General features: G+C 36.3%; 2 protein-coding genes across 3 annotated transcripts; one reads left to right on the forward strand and one right to left on the reverse strand.

Annotated features, from left to right (window-relative positions):
* The first annotated feature begins 5946 nt into the window (after positions 1 to 5946).
* On the forward strand, positions 5947 to 8505 carry LOC107786783 (transcription factor TCP4). 2 transcript variants are annotated; one of them, XM_016608290.2, is made up of 2 exons: positions 5947 to 8034; positions 8139 to 8505. In XM_016608290.2, the coding sequence occupies exon 1, from the start codon at positions 6724 to 6726 to the stop codon at positions 7993 to 7995; it is 1272 nt and encodes a 423-aa protein (XP_016463776.1). In that variant the 5' UTR covers positions 5947 to 6723; the 3' UTR covers positions 7996 to 8034; positions 8139 to 8505. The 2 variants fall into 2 exon arrangements, with proteins under 2 accessions (XP_016463776.1, XP_016463777.1); XM_016608291.2 differs by having other exon boundaries at positions 5954 to 8034; positions 8145 to 8505.
* A 2121-nt stretch (positions 8506 to 10626) lies between these two features.
* LOC107786782 (protein IQ-DOMAIN 10-like) lies at positions 10627 to 14090 on the reverse strand. The gene is made up of 5 exons (XM_016608289.2): positions 13906 to 14090; positions 13430 to 13594; positions 13056 to 13283; positions 11296 to 11409; positions 10627 to 11115 (listed from the first exon to the last, which is right to left on the reverse strand). Exons 1-5 carry the CDS (start codon positions 13978 to 13980, stop codon positions 10822 to 10824), a joined length of 876 nt encoding a protein of 291 aa, XP_016463775.1. The 5' UTR covers positions 13981 to 14090; the 3' UTR covers positions 10627 to 10821.
* Positions 14091 to 19773: the final 5683 nt, after the last annotated feature.

Genomic DNA, 19773 nt, shown 5'->3' on the forward strand with positions numbered 1-19773 from the left:
GATGGAGGGGGCCAACGATGTCCATTCCTCAATTCATAAAAGGCCATGGAGATAGGACTGAGTGGAGTAGTTCCTCGGGTTGATGAATCATGGGTGCATGCCTTTGGCATTTGTCGAATTTTCGAACGAACTCCCTTACATCCTTACCCATATCGGTCCAATAGTACCTTGCTCTGATTACTTTGTGGACCAGCGAATCGGCACCGGAATGATTTCCACAAGTGCCCTCGTGAATTTCCCGTAGTATGTAATCGGTATCTTCCGGTCCCAAACATATTGTCAATGGTCCATCGAACGTCCTTCTAAACAGTGTTCCGTCTTCGGACAAGGTGAACCGTGCTGCCTTTGTGCGCAGAGCTCTCGATTCCTTTGGATCTGATGGAAGCTTCCCGTTCTTAAAGTATTCTATGTATTTATTTCTCCAATCCCAGGTTAAACTTGTGGAGTTTATCTCGGCATGAGCCTTTTTCGATTACCGATCTCATGAGTTGTACGACAGTCCCCGAGTTGAGTTCGCCATCTTCGACCGATGAACCTAAGTTTGCAAGAGCATCGGCCTCGTTGTTCTGTTCTCAGGGTATATGTTATAAGGTCCATTCCTTAAATCGATGTAGAGTTACCTGTAGTTTATCTAAGTACCTCTCCATTCAATCTTCTCGAACTTTAAAAGTCCTGTTAACTTGGTTTACCACGAGGAGGGAATCACACTTAGCCTCTACGACTTCTACTCCCAAGCTTCTAGATAGTTCAAGGCCTGTAATTATAGCCTCATACTCGGCCTCATTGTTAGACAATTTTGTATTTCTGATAGACTGTCTAACTACATTACCTGTGGGTGATTTTAGTACGATGCCTAGTCCGGACCCCTTCGCATTTGAGGCACCTTCTGTAAAGAGGGTCCAGACACCCGAAGAGGTACCCGATTTTATCAGTAGTTCTTTTTCAATCTCGGGTACGAAGGCTAGTGTAAAGTCAGCCACGAAGTCCGCCAAGATTTGAGATTTGATGGAGGTTCGGGGTCAATACTCAATATCGTACCCACTGATTTCTATGGCCAATTTGGCCAGTCGATATGAAAGCTCGGGTTTGTGCAGAATATTTCGAAGAGGATGAGTTATTACAATATATATCAGATGACACTGGAAATATGGGTTTAGTTTCCTAAAGGCGCTTATTAAAGCAAGCGCTAATTTTTCTAAGTGTGGATATCTAGTTTCGGCCTCGCCTAAGGTCCGACTGACATAATACATAGAGAATTGCGTACCTCGTTCTTCTTGAACTAGGACTCCACTTACCGCTATCTGCGAGACAGCTAAGTACAAGTAAAGTTGTTCGTCCACTTTCGGGGTATGAAGCAATGGTGAGCTCGATAAATACCGTTTTAGTTCCTCCAAAACCTGCTGGCATTCCGGAGTCCATGCAAAGTTGCTTTTCTTCTTAAGTAGCGAGAAAAATCGATGGCTTCTATTTGAGGATCTCGAAATGAATCCTCATAGGGCAGCTATCCGTCCTGTTAGCCTCTACACGGCCTTCACATTACCCACTCTCGTAATATCCTCGATAGCTTTGATTTTATCGGGGTTGATCTCAATTCCCCGATTGTACACCATGAAACCAAGAAACTTGCCCGAGCCAACCTCGAATGCACATTTTTCGGGGTTGAGCTTCATATTGTACTTCCTCAGTATATCAAAAGTTTCCTGCAAATGCTATAAATGGTCCTCTACTCGCAGGGACTTAACTAACATGTCATCAATATAAACTTCCATTGATTTTCCTATTTGTTTTTCAAATATTTGGTTTACTAGGCGTTGATAAGTTGCACCAGCATTTTTTAGACCGAATGGCATTATATTATAACAGTAGGTACCGTACTTAGTGATAAACGAGGTCTTTTCCTGGTCCTCCGGGTTCATCTGTATCTGGTTATACCCTGAGTAGGCATCGAGAAAACTGAGAGTCTCGTGGTCGGCCGTGGCATCGATCATACGATCGATATTAGGCAAAGGAAAAGAATCCTTAGGACATGCTTTATTCAGGTCTTTATAATCTATACACATTCTAAGTTTGTTTCCCTTCTTAGGGACTACCACCATGTTTGCTAGCCATTCGGGATATTTTACTTCTCGAATGGATCTTATTTTAAGAAGTTTGGTTACCTCGTCTTTGATGAAGGCATATTTGAACTCGGACTGGGGCCTTCTTTTTTGCTTTACCGTATGGAATTTCGGATCCAAGCTTAGTCTATGAGTGGTTATTTCCGGTAGGATCCCTGTCATGTCAAGATGGGACCAAGCGAAACAGACCATATTCGCTGTAAGAAATTGAATAAACTTTTTTCTGAGCTCGGGATTTAACCCCGTGCCCAGGTATACCTTTCGCTCGGGTAGATGTTCGATTAGTGTGATTTGCTCTAGCTTTTCGATCATTGATCGGGGACCATGAAGGATCGAGGGATCCCATAATCATCATCTTCGTCAGTCTTCTGCTTCTCTAGTTGGGTCGAGGCTGACGTTTGTGATTGCTATTTGGTATCCCATTTCTCCTTCGAAATTGATCCCTTTGTCGATGATAGTGATGATATCGGAATTACTTCATCGACAACAAATATTTCCTTTGCGGCCGGTTATTCCCCGTAGACCGTTTTGATTCCCTATGGTGTTGGGAATTTTAGAACCTGGTGAAGGGTCGAGGGTACGACTCTCATGTTGTGGATCCATGGCCTCCCGAACAGGGCGTTATACTTCATGTCGCCCTAGATCATGTAAAACTTCGTTTCTTGGATGATCCCGGCCACGTTTATTGGAAAAATTATTTCGACCTTAGTAGTTTCACATGCCATATTGAATCCGTTTAGCGCCAGGGTTGCGGGCACGACCTAGTCCTATAGACCGAGTTGCTCTACGACCCTTGATCGAATGATATTGGTCGAACTACCTGGATCAATTAACACACGCTTAAGTTGATTTTTATTCATAAGTACAGATATTACCAGCGCATCGTTATGGGGTTGCATGATTCCTTCCGCGTCTTCGTCACTAAAAGACAAGGTTCCTTTAGGTATGTAATCCTGAGTTCGAAATTGCTTCTCTCTAACAATCGGGGGAGGGGGGAAGGGTTTTTGTACGAATTTTTTGGAATTCAAGCCCTTCAATATTGATGGTGCCCCCGGGATTTGATCAACCCTAGAGTTATAAATTTCTACTTTTTTGTCGTTTGCTTCAATCCTCTTTTCTCCTGACTCAATTCGTTTTGTCAGTTCCTCGAGCATCCTAATAATTTTGGGATTAGTCCCCGATTCTTGTTCATTTGATCTTACTACAACTTGCCCCGTTTTGTGGGTGACTTCTCGGGGTGGACCGAGCTCGGGCATGCTCGGTGTCTGGGTTTGACTCTGCAACTGAGCTATCGCTATCTGTTGAGTTTGCAATATTTCGAAAATCATATGCAAACTGATCCCGTCTTCTCCAACATTTTGGGTGTTTCGAAATGCAGAACGAGTTCCACCATGAATGTTATTTTTGGGGTCGGAACGTTGGTTCGCCTCAATGGCCACATGCGAATTAACGTCAATTGGATCTACGGTCCGAGTTCCAACGGGATCAATGAGTGGTCTTTCATTCCCAGGCGTCAGTTTATTATTCTCATCTTGAAGGCCAGTTTCGTTGTCGATAGGCAGGGCCATTAATTGAGAGTTCGTCGTTTTAAACCTGAAATCAAAGACACTCCCAAGAGCAAGTGTAAAATAATGTGTTTTGCAGAGATTCGTACCAAATAACCACTATTATCCTTATCCCCGCGGTGGGTGCCAGACTGTTTAATCGAAAAACGGATAGAGTTGAATTTGTACGTAGTTCTAAGGATACGTGATATAAATTGATTCAAATCTGGAAAAATATATAAATGGATATTTAAATTAGTTATAGATGGAAATGAATACAAACCCAAATTGAATAGAGAGTGATTGATAAGTAAACAAGATGAATCAATATCAAAGCCGAAAAAGGATAATATTTGCTAGATGTTATGTAAATCTCAGTGAATCTGAATGTGAATGAATTAATCTCCTCCTTTACAGATGATAATCACTCTTAATATAGTGAGGGAATCCTACTTTGGATATAATTAAAAATACACAGTGAAAATCTCATGATAGATTAATTAATAAGTTTTTTCTTTATTCAAGCCGTGATTTCTGTCAAAATTCTCTCCCCAAATGCGGTTATAACGGCTTTTTTATTCTTTGGCTCGGTCTCGATATTGATCGGTCTCTAGGTCTCGAGCTCGATCTTGACTCGATCTCGGTAATGATCGGTCTTTGGGTCTCGAGCTCGACCTTCCAACTTCACATCATAGCTCGATATTATAATGATGAACCTCGGTCCATCATGCTCCAATCTTGATTAGTCACACGAAGGGCAAACTCAGTTTTTACCGTATACAGTCATGTACCTTTTAATCAAATGTTTCGAGTTTGAGGTAGGGAACGTAAAATTTCTTGATAGGAAGTGTTTTATCCTTCAGTAGACCTATTTGGCGTTAATCCAAATTAATCCAACCAGTAAGTTAGTTGTTAATAACGAATGCTTAAACAAAAAAGGAGAAAATTAATAGTGAAAATTGAACTAGGTTAGTTGTGGTTGAACGGAAAAAGGTGAAAGAGTCTTTGGATTTGTGAATTGTGCTTTGTGGGCTGTACAAAAGTAAAAAAACAGCAGCTGCAGCATAAAGATAGACAGAGATATGACAGTGATGATGAGGTCACAAAGGCCTTTAATCTTTGTTTCTGACCAAACACTGCCACTCTCTCAGCAGTGGCATCATAGGCTCTTACTTCCCAAGCGGTGAAATGGTCGATATTTGAGAAAGAAGAAATTCTTATTAATATGAAATATTTTCTTTTTTATCGAAACTCTAGGGGTTATTTGGTACGATGCATTAGAGAAAATAATACGTGTATTAATTTTTTATATTATTAATTTCATATTTGGTATATTTTTTCAACTTAAGTATTACTAATGCAGGTATTACTTAAACGATTTATTTAGTATTATCCTATGTATAGCTAATACTCCATTTGTTTCAATTTAGATGACACACTTTCCTTATTAGTTCGTTCCAAAAAGAATGACACATTTTTATAATTGGAAATAATTCGACTTTAAACTTTTCATTTTACCTTTAATGAGTAACTTTTATAATCCCACAAATGCCATAGCTCCACAAAGCATTTAAGATCATAAGTTTCAAAAAGTCTCCCTATTTTCTCTTAAATTTTGTACCGAGTCAAACTAGCTCATCTAAATTGAAACGGATAGAGTATATAACAAACCATGGTATTAGCAATACCAAGGCTATTATTGCATGCATTAACATGACTAAAGATAAAATTGTCCTTCAAGTCCCTTAAAGCTAAAGAATATTGAGAGCATTTTTGTAAATAACTCATTTTCTTAAAAATTATGCAATGCATCTTAAATTTAATACATTATACCAAATGGTGGATAAGAAATAATCTCCGCATAACTAATGCTTACATTACTAACATGGGCGGAGCTAGAACGCGGGATACGGGTTCGGCCGAACCCAGTAGCTTTGGTCCAAAGTCCAAACTTTGTATTTATCTTAAGAAATTTATTGGATATGTACAAATTATTAACTAAAAACTCAGTAACTTAAATGAACTAGAATCCCAAACTCATAAGCTTTAAATCTTAGCTCCCCCCTGATTACTAAATCATGCATTAATAATCTCTCCATTACTAATACACCTTATTCAACATTATTCTTATACACTCTATCAAACGATCCCTTATAATTATACAATGTAAAATTAAATTAATCGGGCTAATAATTATCGAGAAATATGATGTGTATAAGGAAGAAAAAAAAATATCAAGGTCTCAAGATCCCTTACAGCATATAGGCCCCCCTCTTTATTCACTCACTCTGTCTCTATCTCTGTCTCTTAGCCCCTCTTGATTGATTACTGTCGGGTTTGTTTTTGTTTTAAGTGAGTAGCAAAACCTTTGGGTTCTCATTATAGTTGTGCTGTTATAGCTAAGTACATATTACAGTCTTACAAAAATTTCATAGAAAGCTGCAGTCTTTGACATCAAAAGCTGTGTGTTAAAGAAAGAAAACTAAAGAAGCTGTAAAAAAGAGAATGGGTTAGGCTAAAAAAGAAAACTAAAGAAGCTGTATGTCAAAAGCTGTTATAGCTAGTTTTGTTTTTCTGGTAATGGAATTTGCAAAGTTGGATGGCTGCAGTGCCTTTTGGGAGAGGCAACAACAACAACAGTATCAGATTTTACTACAGAAGAAGAATCAGAAATAGTAACACAAAAAAGATTTCAACATCAAAAGCTGGAACATCAAAAGCACAACAACAAGGTTCTGAGTCTGGATCCTCAGAGGAAGAATCAGTATCACCATTTTCACAACCAAAATGTAGAAGAACAAGAACAAGAAGAGGAAGAAGAAGAAAAACACCAATATCAAGAACAAGTTCTTCATGCAAATCATCACTTGCACAACCATTTTCAACAACCCCATGAACTATTTTCGTTACACCATAATCATTTTCTCTATCAAAACTTAGACAATACTCAACAACAACCCCAACAAACACAAAATCCAAAGCAACCCAAGAAAAGGTCTTATATTTCTTCTTCTTCCTCAACCCAAAAGCAAAATCTTGAACATGCAAAAGTGGGAGAAAAAATGGGAACATCATCAAAATTTGGCTTAAGGAATTCAGGTGGAGAGATTGTTGAAGTTCAAGGTGGGCATATAATAAGGTCTATAGGGAGAAAAGACAGACACAGCAAAGTCTGCACAGCTAAAGGCCCAAGGGACCGCCGTGTACGCCTCTCTGCTCATACTGCTATTCAGTTCTATGATGTTCAAGATCGACTTGGCTATGACCGTCCTAGTAAAGCTGTTGATTGGCTCATTAAAAAGGCTCAAGCTGCCATTGATGAGTTAGAAGAATTGCCACCCTGGAAACCAACCACTGGTCCTATAGCAAATAGTACTAATTTTGATCAAGAAAAGAAGAAGCAAAAAGAGAACTTTGACACCCAACAAAATGATGTTAATGTTAGTATTGGTGGGTCTTCAAGTAAAAGGGCAATGATAATGCTGGGGAATGAAAGTGAGGCTAGAGTTTTACACCAAACCAATAGTGGTAACTCAAGTGGTGACAATGCAAATGCAAGCTTTTTGCCTCAATCTTTGGATTCCGATACCATTGCTGACACTATTAAGTCTTTTTTCCCTGTGGGTTGTTCAAATGAAAGCACTTCTTCTTCAGCTATGCAGTTCCAAAGCTTTCAAGAACACAATTTACTGTCAAGAACCAGTAGCCACAGTCAAGATTTGAGGCTCTCATTACAATCTTTTCAAGATCCTATTTTGCTTCAGCAGCAAGCTCAGCACCATAATAACCCCAGAAATCACACAGAAGAAGAACAAACTCATTTTCAAGCATCAAATTTCTTTACCGGAAGTACCCCATTTGGGTTTGATGCTTCAGGTTGGTCTGTGTCTGAGCATCAGCAGCAGCCAGTAGAACAGAGACCGGCTGCTGCACGTGCCGGTGGGGACTCCACCGGCATCGCTCTTTGTGGCGGGGCAGTTGCAGGAGCTGCAGGCGGGTACTTGTTTAACTCGCCTCCTGCCCCTCCACTGCTACAACAGTTGTTCGGCCAAAATCAGTTTTTTTCTCAGAGGGGACCCCTTCAGTCCAGTTACTCACCTTCGATTCGTGCATGGATAGATCCATCAGCGATTGCTATTGCCACGGCTGATCCAATTCATCACCATCAAGCTATGCTACCTATGTATTCAGCATCAATATCTGGTATTGGATTTGCCTCAGAATTAGGCGGATTCTCTGGCTTTCGCATTCCTGCACGAATCCAAGGTGAAATTGAGGAGCACGATGGCATTTCCGACAAGCCATCCTCTGCTTCCTCTGATTCTCGCCATTGAGTTAGCTCGACAAATGCTCTCCCTCTGATTGCCTGACAGGTGAATCACCTCAACATTCAACTCTTTAAGTCTCATTTCAAATTCCATATGTATTCTACAAAATTTCTAGAAATACTGTTACATTGAGCTTAATTAATTTGCAGGAACAGGCAGGTACTATACTTCAAATGGAAATGGCAATGGAAGGGCAATGGTTCATCGTCGAGTCTGATTCAGTGGCAATGCACCCGCGGAAGAAGAATCCTGAGCAAGTTTCAGGTTTTTAATCTCGGTGTAATGTTCGATCTTAGTTGGTTTGTGTTCTAGACTTGTTCATGTATAAGTGTGTTTTTCAGCTCAACTGCTAGTTTAGGATTGCTCTATTTCTGTTTTCCAGACTTATCAAGTTGTTGTTTGTTGGCTTATTAACTTCAGTTGATGAATTAGAGATTGTCAAGCTAGAACTAGTAATTTTCTGTTAGGATTAAGGCATTCCTAAATGTGATGGTGGCCTTTGCATTTTCTTGAAAACTTGATCGCTTTGGTCTTGAGTTGATTGTGCCCTTTCAAGTTTTTGAAATGCGAATTAGATGCTTTCGGATATGTAGAGGAAAAAGGTCAATTTTTCAAGTGGATGAAGGAGAGAGATTTCTTTTGATTGATTATTGTTCTACTACATTCTACTACAACAGTTCATGTTTCAATGACTTTCTTAAGTCTGTAGAAGGAATTGAAAAGTACTTGATGTTTTAACATCCCTATCACTGCATGGAGTTTTGGGAGCATCAAAAGTGAAGTCATTTTCTGTGAACAGTTAAAGTAATTAAGGGTGGTTTAAGAGGGGCATCTAATAGCTAGCTTGTGTTTTAGATTGCTTCTTCAAATAACTTATTTTAAGCCATTTTAGCATTCTTGATAAAGATCTATGTTGCAAGAGAACACTTGAAAGGGTATATCTTTTTCTTAGACAGCCAACTTAACCAGAACCTCAAGTCTTTGAAAGGTTTTACTAACTGATATTTAGAGGGTCAACTCATTTCTCATGGAAATAGAGGGGCTTATTTAGAATCACTAGTCATAGCAACATGTGTGGCCATTTCCCGGACACTACGTAAACGCGAGATGTTTCGTGCATCAGGCTGCCTTTTTTTAGTCATAGCAACATGTTCTTCCAATTCTCCAATAGTAGTTACCATACTGAAGCAACATGTTCTTCCAATTCTCCAATAGTAGTTACCATACTGAAGCAGCATGTTCTTCCAATTCTCCAATAGTAGTTACCAGACTGAGGGGTCAACCACTACACGTGGAAACAAAGTTGTAGACTTGTAGTAAATCAATATAGGAAAGTAGAACTAAAGGTGTGGCCTAGTCGTCAGTGTAGTGGACAAAAAATCCAAGAGATCAAGTCCATATCTCTGCAGAGACAAAAAATCTCAATAGAGAAGATGAAACAAATACTTGATAGTTTTTTCCCTATCTGCTTAAGTCTTGGTGGACAAAAAGGGCAGCTCGGTGCACAAAGGCATCTTGCGTTCACGCAGGAATGGCCGCATCCCAAAGGGTGAGATGTAGACAATCTATCATAATGTAAGTATTAGTGGCCGGTTCCATGACTCGAACCCCTAACTGATAGGTCACAAAATATAAACAGAGATGAAAATAATACTTAATAGTTTCTTCCTATTTGCTTAAGACTTTGTGGGACAAAGTTATTCTACATATGTTGGCAAGAAATACCACCGTGGAAGGTAAAACTAAGTGGGGTTAGCTAGAGTTCAACAGTGAAGGGACCCAAATCATCAATTTCTACAAAAGATGAAACATAAGCTAAATAATAGAAAAAATACAGAGGCAGATACCACCAAAGTATGGTACTTGGGCAATGAATTAGGGGCCCCCTTACCCTGCACAGCTCATTACTGTCATAAAAATCTGTCTAGCTGGATATCATGCCTCTTCTTTTTGTTTGTTTGTCTGTTTACTCATTTTTACAACAAAAATTAAATCACTTAAAACTCATGGCCTCCATCAAGAAAGCGACCATTGCATAATAGTTGCTATCGCTTCTTTATGATTGATAAGTTACTATTCAAAAGGCAACAATGATGCTTAGATTTTATTTTTTTTAATAATTGAAAACTTTGTTGATTCGATTTTCAAATTCGGACATATACATATTATGCTTAGACTTAGTAAAAATTTACTGGCCTGACTAATTTAAATTTCCATCCGATAAGCCCACTAAGGAGAGTAAAGTGCTCATTATCAAAAGATTCTTTCTAACGCTCGAATTTGTAACTTTTGATTAAGGGTAGAGAGATTCTGACTACCCGATCACAATTCACACCTCTTCGGTTGTTACGAGAATAATGATTGTTATTGTGGTGGAAATGCATGGGATGTCATTTATTTGTTGGTATCAAAATTGACAATTGAGAAACAGTATAATGGAGTCATCAATTGGAGCTTACTGTGGTTATGTTTCTTTAATGAAGAAATCCTAAGAACTAAAATAATACAAAGAAAGCTATATTTTCATAGTTGCCTTGACATTCTGCGGTTACCGTTCGTGCATTACATAAAAAAAAGATTATAATACATTAAATCAAATATGAAAAACATAAAACAAAAAGTTTCCATCACCAAGTGCATCATTGACACCACTTGTTTCTTATATTTTAAACAAAAAAACTTCAAACCACAACTCCACAATAACACAAAAATAAACAAAGCCAAAGAAATAAAAATGTCAATTTGACAACATACTGATAGGGATATCATAGGTTGATTTGGTACATAATACTACCAAAAAGAATATTTTTAAGTATAAGTTGAGTTGGCCAATCAAATGTCAGCTTCTTGGGAAGCTTGATTCTCAGGAACAGAGATGGACAACTTTCTTCCATTTGAAATGGATGGATTTTTAACTGAGACAACTAGTTTCATAGGTCCCAAATTTGTAGTTTTAGTTATCTTGGCAATTTGGTGAGTGTGAGAGATTTTTGAATTTTCGGAAATTTGAACTCTGGTTTCCCATGGTCGAATTGCGATCCAACGCTCCATCCAACTCCAACCCCAACTATCCTTGCCGAGATCATAATATGCTTGTCCAAAATATCGATTTGAATTGGCTCTCCACTGAAACATGCATAGTGTTAGGATCGAATTAACCAGATATAATGCGGGAGTTTAAAAAGTGGATCCTGACTGACGATAAAAGAAAAATATACTATGCGCACACAAAATATAATGTGATTCAGACAAATTAACCTATATCTACATACAGAGACGAGCAATCAATTGTCATAGCTAACTTGCCTGATGAGAAAAAGCATAAGCCATTGCCCTCTCCCTTTTAATGGCAGCTTCTTCTCTTTGTTGTAACTTCTGGATTATTTCTTCCATTGTTTCAGCACCACTGCTCCATTCCACCTGTTAATCAAAGCAAAAGTTAAGTGACTATCTCACTCGTTAACCAAAGATCTTGGATTTAAGCTTTTCAAATAAAGAACCTTTTGGTATGTAGAACATTACTCTCTTACTGGACCTATTCGGCGGGAATTCGAATTAGTCAGACTAATGAATTTCAGATAATGAGTTGTTAAATTGGAAAAAAAATCCCGACATGTTCCAACTTCCATAACAAATTCTTTTACCGTAGATACACGTCCATAACCCCTCCACCTCTTCGCCTTAGTTTTCATGAGATTTTATTTTTCTGATGTGAGAGAAATCTTTTAACTCATACTATAACAACAACATATCCATACCTTGTGCAGGTAGATAAATTATTTTTTATAGATCATCGGCTTAAGAAAAGCATAATCACGACAGTTTTAACTCATATTTATACTGCAATAATTATGTTTATCCTGTTTTATATCAATATTCAAAAGAGGAAAAAAAAACTCTTTATGCTTTTGTTATAGTAAATGTTTCACTTTATAAGGTGGTACCATCTCACTAAGCGCAACATAATTTAACATGATATTGAAACTTATGAAGATTTTAATTTGTATCTTACTTCACCCTTTATTACAATATCTTCACATGTATCAGTCTATTCAAAAAATAAATAAATAGAAAGATCCTTGGGGATATAGTGCCTTTTCAAAAGCTAAATACGTTTAAAAGTATCTCCATAGTTAACAATAATCATATTATAAAATTTTAAATAAAAAAACAAAAGGAAAAGAACTACCCCAGAAAAATCCAAGGGAGACCATGTAAGCTTTATAAGAAGCAGCCAACATAATTTAAGGTCAGTGATTGATATAGCTCATAGGCATTGTGCAACCACGTCAATTATTGTAGGGATGTTTTTATTTTGTTCGTGGTTGTACTACTACTATGTCTTTTCGGGCTTTAAATGGGACAATAGAATAATTAGCGTTTGTTTGTGCAATTTTTTCCCCAAAAGTGAAATTAATTTTTGGAAATGTTTTAAGTTTAATATTTGAAACATTTTTTTTGCAAAAAGTTTGGGGAACCAAAAAAATTGACGCTGAAGAAATCGTTAAGTAGAAGCTGTTCTTCACGCAAAAACTCTTTAAGAAAAAAAAAACACTCGAAAAACACTCACAATTTACCAATCTTCAAGAAAGCTAGTACTATACAAACACATCAATGAAACTTATTGATTCCAAAAAATAATTTCAATGGCTACAATACTATCACATTAATGAGTAGAGGCACGAGTGAGAAAAGGTAGCTCCGTTTACTAAATTTACGGACCATATTAGGTCTATTGTATATGGTCTCACCTCACATTTTTAGGAAAAATTATTTCCATAACTTAAAATTGTGACTGACGTAGTTACACAATGACAAGTCTTATCGGGGTGGAGCTAGTGTTCCACGTATGAGTTTAACATAATCAAGTAGCTATGATCTAGATCATGTATTTGTAGCAAAAAAAAATTCACTTAAGATGCATAAATAATTTATTTATAACCCAATAAGGTATCTTTTTTAGAATTCAGAACTCATAAACTCATCATTTTGGCTCCGTGCCGGAGACTTACTATCATTGTGCCAAGACAAAGTGAGAAAGAAATGATGAATGGCAAGGTAGATACCTCAAGCTCATGAAGCTTAGCGTCAAGTTTTTGCTGATTTTGAATTTTCTTCTGCTTATCGCGGCCTTGAGTTACCATACTGAGTCGCCGAGCTCTGATCTCTGATTGTATTTTGCTCCAACAGTGTATTTGTTTCAAAGTCCCTACTATTTGGTTATTTACACTTAGACCCTCAATTACACCTTGAAATCTCACAGCGCCTCTTACCCGACGTAGAGCTTTTCTTGCCTACACATTGCATTATAACATATAGTTAGGACTAGGAAATTGGGACCTAATAGAAGATTAAAGTATTTATATCAAATCAATAAATACAAGATGCGTATACGTCTTTTATATAGTATACATTTATCACTTGAGATAGTAGTAGTTACCAAATGAGCTCTGAACGCGGTCTGAATTTTGGTGGCGGCAGTACACTCAGTGAACTTATAAGTCTTGCGAGCAATCGTTTTTGAAGAATTTCCATTGGAATAATGAGCATTGGTGTCTTTACCATTAGAATTTTCTCCCTTTGGCTCATCTGATGCATTGCTACCCTGCAATTGTTAGATAGCTCTTAACTCTTATTATGCAAACTTATCCTCATATTTGTTCAAAACGTGACTCAATAAAATTGATGGCCTAAAATCAAATTATAATAAAAGGGCTTAAAGATTATTAATAATATGTCAATGAGACAAAAGGCTTATTTTCATATCTATGATTCAACCAAATGGGACAAAGAGAAATAGTTTGATTCAGGATATTCTGTTGCCACATTTGCTCAATTCAAATATATATTCTTTTTTATTTTTCGGTTTTATAAATGCAATTGTTTAGTATCGAGGCGTAATAGAGAGAAATGTACCTTGAGCTGTTTGGTTTTACGTCCTTTGTTCCTCTTTCGTCCTATAAGTGTTTTCAAACAAAAACCTGAACCCATGGTATTGAATTATCAAAATTTAGATCATATCGCAGAGGTTCAGAGCAGAGAACTTATAAACACTTGAAGGGAACTTTGGCTGTGTAATTTTGATTGTGAACTTCTTGTGGTAGCACTGAAATAATTAAAAAGGAGGTAGGTAATCTTTAGTTTTCTTTTCTTTTCTATTTTTAACCTTTAATCTAAAAAGAAAGAAAGATATAAAAATTGAAAGAAATGCAATGCACTTGTGCCACTAAAAACTGACATCCCAACTAGAAAGAATTAAGATTTAAGACGGAGGAGGAAGGGTGGCGTGTGATCTTTTTGAAAGTTCAGCAGTCAATTTAGCAGGAGGTTGCCACATATTTTCACAATGTAGGTGCTCTAGTCCAATCAATTTCCATCAAAATCAATGCCTACACGACCAGAAAATAATAATAATTTAAAAAACACTTAAAACAGAATTATACCCTTTTAATGCTCATCTAGCTATCAATATTTATATCTATATCTATATTTATATTTATCTATACTATATTAAAAGCACGAACCCCCTTAGCGAAATGATGTTCGCATTTTTTTACCCTTTTAAAAATAGATTTCACATTGGACAAAATTATAAGTTAATTATTTTTCTAATATTTAAGAATTTAAAATTAACTAAAAATTTGATTATTAAATATTTTCTTATTTAAACTATGTAAAACATTCCTATATTAATTTATTTATGTTATAAAATAATAAAAGAAAAAAAAGAGTATTGCAGAGAAAAGTAGAGAAAGAGATTCTTATTGGTTTGGGATACTCTAAAAGATAGACATTCACCTTAAATACAATACTATTTATAACACTTCTCCTTGAATGTCTATTCAACAGATAATGTATCTCATTAAAATCTTAACTAAAATAAAATCTAGTGAAAAAAAGTTATAGTGAAGTAAAAAGAGTACACATATCTAACAATACGCCTTTTGGTTTCCTTGTTAAAAACCTTGCAAGGAATACGTAGTGGGACAAAACCTTGTAAGAAAAAAAGAGTACAACGTGTATTAACCCCTGATGAGACAATCAATTCACATCTTTAAGCTTTCGCATTCCAATCTTCTGCACCATCTTCAAAAGATCGTTGGTAGAGATTTGATAAGCAAATCAACCATATTAACAACAACACAACAACAACCCAGTATAATTCCACTAGTTGGGTTTGGGAAGGGTAGTGTGTACGCAGACCTTACCTCTACCCTGGGGTAGAGAGGCTGTTTCCGATAGACCCTCGGTTCCCTCCCTCTAAGAACTCCCCACCATGCTCTTGGGGTGACTCGAACTCACAACCTCTTTGTTGAAAGTGGAGGGTGCTCACCACTAGAGCAACCCACTCTTGTCTAAATCAACCATATTAACATGAATGAATATGTTACACCTTAAAATCATCACTCTTGATAGATATGTAATGTCTTCATATAATATCGCGAAATAGCCCTTTCAATATCTCCATAGAGCTAAAGATTCTCGCTAGCACATTATCATGCTTGTAGTTATAGCAATATACATACGTGTACAAATTGTACTTAGGATGTGGTACTTCAGGATCAAGAATTGTATATGTTTTAAGTGATTTAAATACCTCAAGGATTGTCATATAAGTTAAGTGATATAAGTCATATAAGCCATATAAATAGACTCACTACTAGAAAATGTCTCAATTCCAACTAATAAAAGAGGTCGGAAATTTACGATCGTTTCAGTCGGAAATACGAAAAAAATTAATTTATTTTTTGCTTAAAATATTTCGACCTCATTCCGATGATATTGGTCGCTAATTTTGGCGCAAAATTGTGGGAATTAAATTTTTAACTGATTCAGTCGTTCAGTAAAAGTCAAAATTCCAGAGTTTGACTAGCTTTACTTTTTTCGACTGACACAATCGGAAAAAATAAAAAAAAAAAATTTTAATATTCTGACCGATTTAGTCGAAAATTATTGTGGATTTCAAAGCCTGACCTGTCAGTACTTTTACCGACCAAATCGATCGAAACCTTATTTAAAATTATATATTATTTTTCTGACTGAATCGGTCGAAAATCAATTTTACCTACCCCCCCCCCCCCATTCTCTTCCTCTCTTTCTTCTTTTTCATTTTTCCTCCGCCTCCCACCTCCGGCCCATCGGAAAATTTTATCATCTCCACACTTCCACCATCTCCTCTCTCAACGGTATAACTCTTTCTCTCATCCTCACCTCTTCTTCTCTCTCCTGCTTGCGGCGGACCTATGGCGGAATCCTAACTAATTTTTTTGTAGCAGCCAACATCTCTACAAACTTTGGGTTGTAGCGTCCACCATCAATTCACCTCGTCCTGCTGTAGATTTCTCTATAGCAAGGTTAGTTGTAATATTTTGGGAATATTTCTATAGCTTGATTGCTATGAAAATTAGTTGAATTATTAGAAATTAGTTGGTAAATTATTCTTAGAGATTAGTCAATTTTTTATATAATTGTTATTATAGATCCCAAATATTTAAATTCCTTTTACTTGTTATATTAAATAATTATGTTATTTAAATTAAAGGCCTTAATTTTTATACGTTGAAATAATTTAAATATTTGTTAATTATGAGTATTTCTTTTGTTTGATAAAAATGAAGCTCGTGGGTAAAATTATAAAATGTGATGTAGCCAGTATGATTTTAACAATAGCGAAGTAAACATATGAAATGATTGTAAGATTAAAGTTTATTAAATATAATAAATTCATTAGTTTGAAATTGAATTAAGTTTAAAGTTTCTTGAATATAATGTTTAACGTTTGTTGTTGCCTTTTAGTTTACTAATGAATTTGGATAAATGCAAAAACTCTTTTTAGATAACTAAATAAGATGGATAAATATAAGATTACACTAAAATATATAAGTAAACTATTTAGATAAGTAACCTTTGAAGAATATAATAAAATTTATTAGTTAGTGTAAATAACATAAATATTTCAACTTCTAAATCTCTTCTATGTGTAGATAGAATTTGGTCATCGTAGATGGATGTATAATAGGAATCATTCGAATCGTATGGGGTTGCGGGATGAATTTATAGAAGGGGTTGATAGCTTTATTGCTAAGGCAAAGACACTTGATGATTTTCTTATTGAAGGGGCGATTAGGTGCCCTTGTGTAAAATGTAACTGTGTTAAGTATTTGGGTCCTGATATTGTTACTGTTCATCTGTATAAAAAGGGGTTTATGAAAAATTATTATGTGTGGACTGTTCATGGGGAGAGTCATACTAGTGTAGATGATATTCATTTTCAAAATTCTTTTGGTGGTGAAGAACATAGTTCCATAGCGGAGAATAATGTTGAAAATTATTGATTTAATGAAATGAGGAGGGATGCTTTTGAGATGTTCCTAGGGGCTCAATTTGAACCAAATGATGAGGCTAAAAGCTTCTTCAAACAGTTAGAGGAAGCTAGTTGTCCAGTTTATAAAGGCTCAGTGCATTCCAAGTTGTCTGTTGTAGTTAGATTACTAAGTGTTAAATCAGATAATTCTATTTCTCAAGCTAGCATGGATTCTATCATTGGCCTTATGAATGAACTTAATCCGATAAAGATTGACCTACCCAAAGATTTTTAAACGGCAAAGAAATTAGTTTTCAAGTTGGGTCTTTCATCAGAGAGGATTAATTGTTGCGAGAACGGTTGCATGTTATTCTATAAGGATGATGCAGCTTTAGAAAATTGCAAATTTTGTAACCATCTACGTTACAAAAAAGTCAAAAATGCTAAATAGAATAAGGTTCCAGTGAAGGCAATGCACTACTTACCCCTTATACCAAGGTTAAAGACGTTGTATGCATCAATGAGTTTAGCTCCTCATATGAGATGGCACTATGAACATAGAAGGCCAGATGGTGTGCTATGTCATCCGTCAGATAGAGAAGCATGAAAGCATTTTGATAGGGTGTTCCCAAACATTACCAGTGAACCGAGAAATATTAGGCTGGGATTATGTGCTGATGGATTCACTCTATTTGTAGTGTCTGTTGCACCATATTTATGTTGGCCAGTATTTGTTACGCCGTATAATCTTTCGCCTGAATTGTGTATGACAAGTCAATATTTATTTCTAACTTGTATTGTTCCAGGTCCACGCTATCCAAAATAACGGATGATGTATACATCCGGTCCCTAATTGTTGAGTTGAAGTTATTGTGGCATACAAGTGTAGAAACATATGATGTATCAACCAAGCAAAACTTCAGAGTCTGTGCTTCTTTGATGTGGACAATAAATATTTTTTTTACTTATGGAATGATGTCCAGGTGGTCAACTGCCGAAAAGTTAGCTTTCCTGACTTGTATGGAAGACACAAAGGTATTCAGTTTGAAACATGGAGGCAATAACACATGGTTTTACTGTCACTGCCCCTTCTTGCCAATGGATCATGAGTTTAGCAGAAATACTAGTGCATTTATGAAGAACAAAACTGATTATGAGTGTCACATCTCCTTTTTCCTGAGGGGATAGATGATAGGGGAGTTTTTTCAATTTAAGAGACATTATTCGAAATGAGATTATTTATTTATTCAGAGTCACTACTTGGAATAATTTATGGTGTCCCAAGTCCCCGATTTATTTTAGAATCCCAAATCGAGGAAAATTGACTCTTATTTATGGTCTGCGAACACAGAAGACCGGGTAAGGAATTCTGTTAACCCGAGAGAAGGTGTGAGGCACTCCCGAGTTCCGTAGTTTTAGCACGGTCGCTCAACTATTAATAATTGGCCTAGTTATCTAATTTAATACATATTTTAAACCTATATGTGCATTTTTATTCCTTTTACCGCTTTTATTACATTACTACATTTTAAACTTTTATGGAATTAATATGAGACGAGTTATGTTGTCGTACACTCGTTGTTTATACACATCGCAAATCGCGTCACGTGAAACGCACCCGTAATCTACAACGTGTTTAATTTTATTTATTATTGTTTGAAGTTATGGTCGAGTCACGTGAAACGCACACTCGAATTGGGGATTACGTATCATGACCATGCTACGGGAACCGTACCCACAGTCACGATGATTTATTATTAATCGTGCCTAAAGCAAGCAACGATGTTCGAATATTATTTATTCTCCTAAGATTTGAGATTAGTGAGGCCATGAATTATGAAATCAATTGTGAAAAGGATCAGCTTTTGCTCTTAATTATTCTGGCCCAGATGACTTAAAATTGATCATAGCACAATTGTCTTTTTAAAGCTAATTAGTGAGTATGCCCAGTTACTAGTTCATCAAGTTACTCCAATATCCATTAGTCATTTGCAGTAGTACATGTTTCATTAAGCAAAGCCCAACCACCGGGCCCAATCATCTTTTTTTTTTAAAGTCCAAACCTTATTTTTCAATTTCAACTAGCAGACATGGATTTTATCCCCAAAATTCAAACATTCATTACGTACCCAAAAATCATGTTTTCATCAATCTTCATGTTAATAAAACAAAAAAGTAACAAAATTTAACAAAGCTAATGAGATCTAACAATTAATACAGAAAAAAAAAAATTCAATCTTCATAAAGCTAAATAAGATCAAATTATATATTCAATCATAATATCTTAACAAAACAATGATGGGAGAAATGGACCTTTACAAGATTATTTTGAAGCTCGGATAATGGACAAGTATGAAAATGGAGCCTCGACCAAAATCGACAAATGGAGTTCGAACTCGACAACTCAACTTTAGAGCTGTTATTTTCTGTACAAAATGGGACTATTTCGCTGAGTTTTTGGCTCGTTTTTTGTCGTGCTT

Source organism: Nicotiana tabacum, chromosome 21, assembly GCF_000715075.1.
Source record: "Nicotiana tabacum cultivar K326 chromosome 21, ASM71507v2, whole genome shotgun sequence".
Taxonomy (NCBI): domain Eukaryota; kingdom Viridiplantae; phylum Streptophyta; class Magnoliopsida; order Solanales; family Solanaceae; genus Nicotiana; species Nicotiana tabacum.

What these genes read in the sequence shown, in the direction of transcription:
- LOC107786783 (XM_016608290.2), top strand. Translation starts at nt 6,724, where the DNA reads ATGGGAACATCATCAAAATTTGGCTTAAGGAATTCAGGTGGAGAGATT.
- LOC107786782 (XM_016608289.2), bottom strand. Translation starts at nt 13,980, where the DNA reads ATGGGTTCAGGTTTTTGTTTGAAAACACTTATAGGACGAAAGAGGAAC. An exon ending in CCGCGTTCAGAGCTCATTTG is followed by an intron (nt 13,284 to 13,429) that starts GTAACTACTACT and finishes TGCAATGTGTAG; the next exon opens with GCAAGAAAAGCTCTACGTCG. An exon ending in CTAAGCTTCATGAGCTTGAG is followed by an intron (nt 11,410 to 13,055) that starts GTATCTACCTTG and finishes TTTGATTAACAG; the next exon opens with GTGGAATGGAGCAGTGGTGC.